The 10,711-nt window shown below is 36.4% G+C and overlaps 1 protein-coding gene across 3 annotated transcripts in view; it reads right to left on the bottom strand.

Annotated features, from left to right (window-relative positions):
• Nucleotides 1–145: 145 nt before the first annotated feature.
• LOC140056689 (uncharacterized) overlaps nucleotides 146–10,711 on the bottom strand; it is a 79,927-nt gene continuing 69,361 nt past the window's right edge. For all 3 annotated transcript variants that reach the window (XM_072102146.1, XM_072102147.1, XM_072102149.1), the window contains 9 exons: nucleotides 7,028–10,524; nucleotides 6,597–6,776; nucleotides 6,074–6,388; nucleotides 5,443–5,931; nucleotides 5,067–5,283; nucleotides 4,648–4,845; nucleotides 3,135–3,523; nucleotides 2,745–2,957; nucleotides 146–2,535 (listed from right to left, as the gene is read on the bottom strand). In XM_072102146.1, coding sequence (XP_071958247.1) covers nucleotides 2,065–2,535; nucleotides 2,745–2,957; nucleotides 3,135–3,523; nucleotides 4,648–4,845; nucleotides 5,067–5,283; nucleotides 5,443–5,931; nucleotides 6,074–6,388; nucleotides 6,597–6,776; nucleotides 7,028–10,524 — 5,969 coding nt within the window. In that variant the 3' untranslated portion in view covers nucleotides 146–2,064. The remainder of the gene's footprint in view (nucleotides 2,536–2,744; nucleotides 2,958–3,134; nucleotides 3,524–4,647; nucleotides 4,846–5,066; nucleotides 5,284–5,442; nucleotides 5,932–6,073; nucleotides 6,389–6,596; nucleotides 6,777–7,027; nucleotides 10,525–10,711) is intronic.

The raw sequence follows: 10,711 nt of genomic DNA, 5'->3' as shown, positions 1-10,711 counted from the left end.
TTTTATTCCAGCATTTATGAGCATCGCAAATGGGCAAATAGCCGTTGGTATAGCGGCTGTGTACTGAATGTAGGTTATTACTGTTTGACGCAGTTACACACATTTGTTGGTGGGGATTCTCCTGGGGGGGGGGGGGGGGCTTCTATGGGTCGACGAGCAGTTTGAAATCGTGTCTATTCCAATGGCTCTAAATCTTACTGTTTGTATTTTTGTTAACTGATAAAGGATCGTCCGGAATTCAATAGACTCACCGCATCTGGTAACTTTTCAGTCAGCATGTGTAATTATTATTATTATTAAATATAGGCCTATATGCATAGCGAGTATTGTTATAGCTGTGGCGATAACGATATTTCGATAGAATAGCCGAATCGATCGGCAAGGGCTACGTCGCTCTCACCCATCTGGTCGGTTATGCAAAAAGTTCGAAAAAAAAAACAAAAACAAATAAAGCACTCAATTCAAAACAAAGCCCAGAAACACAGAAAAAAAAATGTGACGCGGTGCTCGTCTGATCATAGAACTTTATTATTCCAAATTTAAAACATCAAAATACAAACAATACATTAATCGCATACAATCAATCAACATGATAACATCTTTTAAATATACTCTAATATCTATCAAAGCAAAAATAGCGCAAATTTAACTTAACTACACTTTAGACAATCCCTATTTGAACGCGTCAATCAAGATTCGTTTGTACATGATAAAAGCGTTTTCTCCAGTTACAATCTTCCATCTAAATATAGCGAATCTTATGTCTAAAACTTACAGTATACTTCTATACACCAATGTTTTTGGTGATCGTCGAGGAAAATACTCTTATTGTACAATGATTGTGTACTACATAAGCTAGAAAATCCATAAAAATAAAATAAAAAATATCTTATAATCTTATTATAAATAGTTATAAAGCAAACAAAAGCTCTGTGAATATCAAAAAGTAAATGTGCATATTAAAAGTAAATATTTTATTTGGAATCTTGATTATCGTCTACCTAACTGAATAAACAGTTTATGAATAAATTTGAATTATTTATATCATATTTAGAATCGGAAGTACGCCTAATGTAAACATTAAATGTATACTACATTCGCATGGCGCAGTTAAATTAATTCATTCATAAAGTAGAGTCTTCCACTCTATGAAACTAAAGTCTGTGTTCCTGTCGACGTTAGTCGACGCTATCGTTAACAATAATCGGCGATCTTCTACGTAAACATTGAAATGTTAACGATTTACAGGAAAAGGTACTTGCTATCGTTATCATTTCAACTTGATCGTTTTCAAACGATCGTCAAACTGTTAAACTATCAACGACGATAGCGTCGAATAACAGTGTTAACGAGTGTGAATTTACCTTTATATTTCTTGACACAACGAAAAGCCTTAATTAATCAATTTAATACTAATCCATGTAAAAATGTATGCTTTACAAAATTTAGTCAACTTATTCTATTCAAACTGTAGACATATGCTATACTTTACTATCATTAAGTAAATTCTTAAGGTAGACATTAAAAATAAAAGTGTATACTAAAGTACAGTCATTTTTCAAATGTACTGTTACCTACAAAATCTAGTTTTCTTTATTTCAGCTGAAATGATATCATATATCAATGTACTTTAATATTTATTCAATTCAATATTGAACAACAATACATTAATCATCAGGACGGAAATTTGAAAATATCTTGGACGGAATTGATAAGGATTATTGAACGGATTCAAATAAAATATGTTATTTATAAAAAAATATCTTATTTATATTTACAAATATAATTTTTCAATTTGTCAATACCTGTTTGCTATAATAAGGTAGTTCATTCAATTATATTTACAGATCTTATATATTTAAATAAAATTTACATCCATCTGTGAAAATACTTAAAATTTAAAACATGTACAACTAAATGTTATAAAGCACTGGGTTTCTCAAAGTACTGTATTAACATTCACACAAAATGAAACTAAAATCTGTAAAGGTTTAAAATAATACTAAACAAATTGAAAATAATTAAATATGTTGAAGTGGCATTTGTCTAGTTTAGTTGAAATCTTTAGTGATCAATGCTCTGTCGCTCTTTCTGTTTCTTGGCAACCTCTCCTGTAAGTTGCGAAATCTTTTTCATTAGGTTATCTCGTCTAATGCCAAGCATAGTTGTCTGTTTCTTCATGACTTCAAGTCGTGACGGATCAAAATCTCCCTGATCTCGCAATCTCTCAACGCCTTCACTGATTGATTGTTGCTCATTCAATACTTGAGCTAATTGTGTATTATAATTATCCACCTGACCATTCAACTGCATAATTTGCATATCCAGGAGTGCTTTTTGACTCTTCAGACCATGATGCTTTGGTTTATGGACAGTTTGTTTTGTTTCTTCTGGTTCATTTTGGCCTCGTAACTCACGTAACCTTGCAGATACAAAATCTCCAGACATCTTACCACCCCCACTGGTGGATAGGAACTCGCGGAGTTTTGCACTGGTAGCTGTTTCTTGGTATCCATCAAGTCGGTCTTCAATGTTCTAAGAAATTAGCATAAAACCCATCCAAATAAATTGTTACATTTTTATTAACTAGTATATAATATATATAAGTATTGCAATAGACAGGAAGAAATCAGACTGCTAAGGCAGTTAGTGTTACCGAAGGCACTTCATCCATTTTCAATAATAGAACTACCACAAATTGACAATTACATAAAGCCCTCAAAATATATAAACTTAACACCAACCTGATCACTGAAGTCTGCTTCAACTGGTGCTGACACCTTCAATGTCACCAGTTCTCCTACAACGTTTGCCTTTTCTGTTGAAGTCTTGGCATGCCTAAACGCAGTCTCCAGCGGAGTCTTGCCAGCCTCTGGTTCGCTAGCTGTCAGAGCACTTGTGACGGTTGTGGAGCGAGATCTGGCAAAGAACATGTCTTGACAAATGCAGGTTATAGCCTTGAAAAAATAATTTTAAATTATAAACCACAATAAAAACCAAACTTACTGCACCCTAGTCTCGAAAATAAAAGTCTTGCAGAAAACCTACTATACGATTAGAATGTTTTAAACACAAACACTGTGTGCTAGGCTGCTCTTATATTATACTGTTAAAAAAGAATAAAATGAATATACCTCATAGAAGGCTCTCATAAAGAAAGGGTTGCGATCATCTATCAGATCATCAACCTTGATATGAGCCAAGCAGTGCATGATCACCATCACAAATTCACCAACAGACTCTAGACGCTCCTGCCGGATGAACAGAATATTCCGTGCATGCTGGAAAAAGAATGAGTTACGGAACATGTTCTTCTCATAATTGTTAGCAGGAAGATCCGACGCAAGCAGCAGTGTGATATCTGGTGTCTGCAACTTCTGCTTTAACATTTGAATAACAAAGACACCAAATTGATAGACAATGAACTGACTGGTGGTGATGTTGTCGATGTCAACTGGTGTGAGTTCTCCTCTGCAAAGCCACTGGGCATCTTTGATGTCAATGAAGGGATCACTTCCTGCACCTTTTAAAAGAACATAGTACTGATTACTATTTGCAAAGATTGTATAGCGCCGCTACGTGGCGCAAGATAGGTAACTGGGTGAGACGTTTGTAATCCATGGACGCCATTCCGGCGCACAAATTTGAACCGGAATAAAGTCGTTGTCAAGGCAATTTCGTACGATGTTTCGGTCAAAGAACGAAGTTGTCTAACCAAGCATTTCAATGTAAACACACAGAATTAATCGGAAAGTGTCCAGATCCCAAAGAAACTTTTATTTTACTTTGTTTACATAATTTCTTCCATTTTCCATGAATCAATCCTCACGATGGTTAACCACAGATACTTCGAGGCGGACCGCAAAATTTAAACCATTTACATTTAAATCACAATAATAACCTGTCCGCCCGAATGGCAACCACGGATTTACTGGGCGCGTAGTGTTATAAGATAGAGGCTTGGCAACAGTTACCTGTCTTGCTATATAATCTTTGCTATTTGTTGTAATAGTATACAAATAATGAATGTTTATGAGTGCAATGGTACAAATAATGGCACGAGGTGAATGATGAAAGGTTATATCAACGAGGCAAAGCCGAGTTGATATAACCTTTCATCATTCACCAAGTGCCATTATTTGTACCATTACACGAATACAAAACATTCATTATTTGTTTTATATAACATCTAGACGTTTTTTTTTCGTACACAAAAAAGGTTTCAAAAAGTACTATTTAACGATCGTTGAATAGTGCGTACTATTGCACGCCATGTGACCCACATTCGTCCAATCAAATGACAGGAATTTATATAGGTGTTATATAAATCCTAATATTTACTGAATGAACACACCTCGAAACATGGATAAAGGATATAACATGCAGAAATAAGCAGATATACAGTATCATACTATACTTAGTTCTCCACGATATAACCGCTCATACAAGACATAAAAAAGTTAATTGATCTCAGTTGAAGAAGGAAGCAATGTTTTATGATTCAAAAAGAGAATGTTGCATGCTGACTAAAGTTAACCAAGGCCATATACATGGCTGCAGTCGCATCCTCAAGTTAGTGTTTACCAACCAATTGACCGACATAGTGAGCTGTACAGTCTCGTTGCACGCGACTAAAAATCCACTTACCATTAGTACCACTGCCAGCCACTCCTCCACTATTTATCAACATCTCTTCCATCTCTCGAACATTCTGGAACAGTGGGGATGTCATGAGGGCAGAGAACATATTAGGGTCAACTCCTGGTGGCAATCCTTCTGGAGGTATGTATCCAGGCTCACCAAGAAGCTGAGTGTTATTAATTGTATCAGTAAGTTCAGCAGTACCTGGTGGATAGAAAACATAGTCGATAAACATTAAGAAAAACTACGGTAGAACATATACTGAAAATAGCGGGGTTCTTTTGGTGACAAATTGGACAATACATTAAGATCCCTTATATTATTATAATGGGCCTTTGATGAGGATTGTTATTATTATTTATAGGTGTTTCGAAATAGTAAGATTCGACTGCATTCAGTATAGTTAACATGTAGTATAAACCCACCTTTTTGTTGAATAAGGTTCATTTGGTCTTGCTCTCGTCTTTCGTCAGTGTCAACTTGACGTTCAGAGTCTGTCTTGATACGTGCCATCTCCAATGACTGCTTTCTCTTTCTTCTCTCTTCTAGTTTGGCTTTCACACTTTCTTTGTTCTTCTGCATTTCAGCATCATGAGCCTTTTGGAATTTCTCCATATTTTCTTGGTGCTCCTTTAATAATTTCTGTAACAAATTCAGAATCAACTTATAGTTTAAAAAATCCAGAAATCAAAGGATACTTTACAATTTTGCTAGTGTTCTTATTTAATACAAACTAACCATGTTATGTTATTAATTCCAATTTCTATTAGGTAAATTATTTTTTTTTTCATTTATCATTACCTCTTTAGCATCCTCATTTTCTGCCTTTTCAATATCAGCTTGAAGACGACGTTCTTTTTCTTCTATTTGGTGATCACGGGCTCGTGCACGATCATCTTCCATTTGTTTTGCACGCTGCTCATCCCGTTGCTTATCTGCTTCAATCTCCTCCTCCAATGCTTGGATTTGCTGCTGCATCTTACATCGACGTTCCTCTTCTCGTTTTTGTTTCTCAGCTTTGATCTTCTCAATGGCACTCTCCATTTCTCTCATTTTCTGTTCACGGAAGATCTTTGCATCAAGTGCTGCCTTTGAAGCTTGCTCTGTGTATTGCTTGGTAAGGTGTTCTTCTGGAGTAAGTTCTCGCATGGCATCAGATAATTCCTTTAACTGTTTTTCTTTCAGCTCCAATCTTGCATATGCTTGTTGAAGCTCAAGAGCTGGTATGGCATCTTTTTCTGCTTGCTCAATCTTCTGAGTAGTCACACGGTCAAACTCGGCTAATTGTTTCTTTAAAATCACAAATAAAAATACAAACATTTAATTGTATATTTATACATACAGTACTGTTTATTTTTATTTAATTAAATGAAGTAATAATAGCTGTTTTGTATAAACAAACAAAATAATTTATTGTAAACAAGTTTTATACCTTATGTTGCCTCTGAAGATCTTCTTTCTTTTCTGCTAGATCTGCTGCTGCCAAAGAACCAGAATTGGCAATAAGCTGCATAAACTCCTTCTGCTGAGCTTCCTCAAGATCCTCACGCTGTTGCATGCGCTTATCTGCCATGTTTGTTTTAGCATTCATCATTTGTGCCACATGCTCTTTCTCCATTAACTCTTCCTGGTGGACTTGTTCTTTGATGTGACGCTGCTTCAGAACTCGATAAATGATGCTTTCTGCCTTCTTGCCATCTTCACCTTCAAGGGATTGTTCCAGAGTTGGGCGTTCAGCAACACGTTGCTAAGGATTAACAAACATAAGTTTTACAAAGCATATTCCAGTTTAGTTTAATTTTATTACTACAATGGGTAAGCCCACATGCAATATAGAATAAAAGTAATCCTAAGGTATAATGTTTCTCTCAAAAACCAAAAATAAAATATACCAGGAACCAGGAAAAAGATCTCTAAAGTTGGTGATTACATTGAGGAGATGCAAGGATACATACCTGCTGGTCACTTAGATTGTCTCGTTCTTGCTGTTGTTTTAGAAGCACTCCTTCCATTTCATTGTGATGTTTATCTTTCATAGCCAACACCTTCTTTCTCTTCTTTTCAGCAACTCTATCAGCAAGAATTTTCTTTTGTCGCTCCTTCTCAAGATCAATAGTTCTAGTTAAATTCTCCATCTACAACAACAAATAAGACAAAATATAACTTTGTATTCAGAGAAGAGAACTTTAATTATATGAAATTATAAGAACAATTGTTAAAGTAGTCCAAAGCTCTCTCAATACTGTCAAACTTAATGTGACATAAAGTCATAATGTGACATTATATCACTACCATATTTGGGCACATCATACTTTTTTTTTTGTCAAACTAGTTTGATAGTGTAGATAGAGCTTTATGGTGTTAATTTGAAGAACATAATGTTTACCTCTTTCTCATGTTCTTCCATCATCACTTTTAGTTGTTCTTCTGTCAAATGCTTCTTGTTAAGCACAAGTTCCTTCTCATAATCTGCTTTATGTTGTTCTTTTAACCTGTTCTTTTGAATTTGATGTTGTTCCTCAACATTTCTTTGGGCTCTTTTAAGTTCACTACTAAGGTCTTTCTTCAATTTTGATTCACTCTCCAGTTGTTCAATTTCTAGATTAGCTTGTTCTTCAATTTGATCCTTATGAAGCTTTTGCTGTTCTTCTCTGGCATCATCAGACGAAACCTTGTCACGAATTGCATCAATAGCTTGTGCACCATCTGTGTCACCACGCAGAACCTGCTTTTTACTTATATGATCAAGCTCCTTGCTTACAGCATTTTCTTTTGCCACTTCTTCCTTCAGACGCTTACGGGCAGCAAGTTTTGCCATCATGTGTTCGCGTTGTAAGTCATGATTAGCATCATAGCTTTCCTGGTGTCCTTTGACATCTACAAAGTATTGGTCCAGAATTGCTTGTTTTTCTTCTTCTGTTCTGTTTTCTTTTTTCAACAAAGTTTGGAGTGCATCTTTATGAGAATGCAATTGTTGTTCGTTTGCCAATTCTTCAGAAGCACTCATAACAACAGCTAAACTCCTCATACCATCTGCATCAAATTGAGCATCTGATGCTAATAGGTATTGCTCTTCTTCCTCAGACCCAGGTTGAATATTTGTAGGCATACTCTTTCGAGTACTTTTTCGATTTTTCAAACGGTTCTTCATCTTCGCTTTCATTGCATTATTTACTTTGTTTGTATCTACAGTTTGTTGTGATACGTTTTTAACTATTTCTTTAAGCTGAGGACCTTTATGTGCCAAATTTAAGAGTCTCATACGTTCTTCCATTTGGTCATCTAGGCCTCCTCTACGCTTTCTCTCTTCTTCTGCCATTTCTTCTGCATATCCCTTTGTAAGGTCTGCAATGAGCTTTTGTTGTTGCAACATAAGAAGTTGCAAATCTTTATCAGATTCCTCTTCCAAAATGATATCTGGCACAACATCCTCACCCAGACCTTCTCTTTTGGCTTCTGCGATGTGCTTCTGATGCAAATCTTGTTTAGCTTGTTGTCTTCTTTGTTGTAAGCGTTTCTTTAAGTGTTCCATTTGTTGTTGCTTTTCCTTTTCCAGGCTGTCAGCTATTTTGCCAGTTTGTTCAACAAACTCTGTCATTATTGATTCTCTTTCTTCTGCAGATGAGGCAGCACGAAGCTGTTTCTTCAATTCTTCTTTCTTTGATAGAAGCATTTCTTCTTTCTTTTGTTCATAATTCTGTATCACATCATTTACAGCTTTAATCTCATTTGCTTTCAGTTCTTTTTCAAGTTTAACTGCTTCTAGCGTTTGTCTTTCAGTTAAAGTTTTTGCTAGTTCCCTCTTGGAGTCATCAGTCAATGAAGTAGTATGAATTCCTTGTACTGCAAGTCCACTGCGAACATTTTCTGTTCCACTTTGTACAAGCTGAGTCTGTATCTTACTGGCATCACTAGGAGGTTGTATTTTTGAAACACTAATACTGTTGTATGCACTTGTTGAAGACGATGTACCTACAGCAGCAGTTGACATCTGGGTTTGAATGATATTCAACTCGGTAGCAAGAGAGCCAGAAACATCTTGAAGCATTTCTGATGAAATTGTGAAATGAGCTCCACTTTCCAGCATTGCAATGAGTCGTTTAAGTAGAGGGATAACATCTTTTCCTGCTGTTTCGCATATAAGTAAGTCGCCATAAACTCCAGAGAAAGTGGCATCATAGTATCCAGCAACCATTGCGGCATTAGTCAAAACCAGTTTTGCTTCAGCACTCAGCAATTCAGATCTTTCACGAGAATATTCAAGTGAAGAATGATCTTCATCAAGATTCTCTGTTCGTGTTAGAAGTTGGTCAAATAGTTCACTCTGAAGGCGTGCTTTTGCTTGTCGGTAACGGTGCTCCACTGCAGAAGCTGCATCAGGATTTAACGTTCCTTCAAGTTCTGATTTTCTTTCATGGTATCGGCTCTCTTCAGACTGTAGTTTACTGTACAATTTTTGTATAGTATCAACAAATTTCTTATGGGCACCATGATGCCTTTCTTCACTTTGATGTTCTAAGTTGTCTCCTCCTATAAGTATGGAAACAACATTCTTAGGAAGAATTCCATTGAGATCTTCTTCAGAGGATGATCTACGCTTGACTTCACGCTTAGCAGCATTATCTAATTCAGTTGTTCCTTCAATGATAGACTTCAAAGCGCTTTCTACATTCTTTGCAGTAATGCTGTCCATCTCATTCAAAAGATTGCTTGATAATTTTGATTCAATCGTTGTTAAGTCATCCTCGCGCTGTCTTTGTCGACGCCAAAAGCCACGTCGCGCAACAATTTCATCTTCGAGCATGGCAACGGCTCCAAGTGGTGGCTTCTTCTTTTTGTCAGATGATAGAGTAACAGGAACCACAGTTTTTGTCTCGTTGCTTATTCGAACACCAACGATTGGACTAAGTTCTTCAGTTACAGGATCGATTGCAGGTTTTCCAATCATAATTGGAATGAGTCCTACTCCATCTGGGTTTTCCATTGTACCACCAAGTGGTATTAGTTTTCCTGTTAATGGCTCTTTTTCAACTCCAAGAATAGGAACCTGTTGACCAGAACCACTAGGATCTCTAATTGTAGTTCCAACTAGTATAGGAAGAAGTTGGCCAGTTCCAGCAAACTCAAACATACCAGGGGATCCACCATTAGTAGTTAATATTGAAGCTCTTTCAAGTCTACGATCAACATCCTGAATTGTGCGAAGCTCATTTGCTTTAGCCTTCATTCTTGCTTTTACCATTTCTTTGACAGCCCCTTCTACAACAGACTGTTCATGTCGGCAGTTAGCACCTTCTGTTCCAGTGATGGCATCTAGATACATCTTAATAGCATCTAAAGTATGAATTTCACATGCCATGACAGAGCAATCCAACAGATTTTGATATCCACCACCAGTTGAAACTACATCGTCTCCTTCAATTCTTCCACCATGAATTTGAAGAACCTTTCCACTCAGTGGATCAACATAATTGCAGCCTGTGACCATCGGTGTCATTGCCTCATTTTCTGTTGGTTGAAGCATGCCACCCAAGGGTATGACATCACCTGTTTCAGGATCAATGCCAATGCTTAGAATTGATACAGGCTGTTCACTGTTTGGATCTATCATCACAGAACCAACTTCAATCGGAATTGGAAGGCCAGTAACAGGGTCAGTGTGAGTACCTCCAACAGGGTATACAACTCCAGTCTGTGGATGAATCGTGACTGCAAGTATTGGACACCTGAGGGTTGTTTCGGAGTCAATCATTGGGCCATTCAATTTCAAGTCAGTACTATGTTCTGTGCTTGTCAGCTTGGACACAACTGGAAGTCCAGTATTAGGATCAGTAGGGAATGGTATAAATGGAATCAGTGGTTCATCAGATCGAACGGCTTCACCTATGATTAAAAAAAAGGGTACAAAAGTTCAATTAACAAAATTCCTTGTGTTTGTTTTGTACTAATTGTACCAGGAAAATGCTTATAAAATATTCACAATGCTGTAAAACTACTGCTCAATAAATCATTGTAAATAAGTTGACATGAAAATCAATTAGAAAATCAAAACTATTAGTAATTATTAGTT

The sequence above is a fragment of the Antedon mediterranea genome, chromosome 8 (assembly GCF_964355755.1).
Source record: "Antedon mediterranea chromosome 8, ecAntMedi1.1, whole genome shotgun sequence".
NCBI lineage: Eukaryota > Metazoa > Echinodermata > Crinoidea > Comatulida > Antedonidae > Antedon > Antedon mediterranea.
The sequence above is the reverse complement of the archived record's forward strand: the minus strand, read 5'-3'. Positions and strand labels throughout refer to the sequence as shown.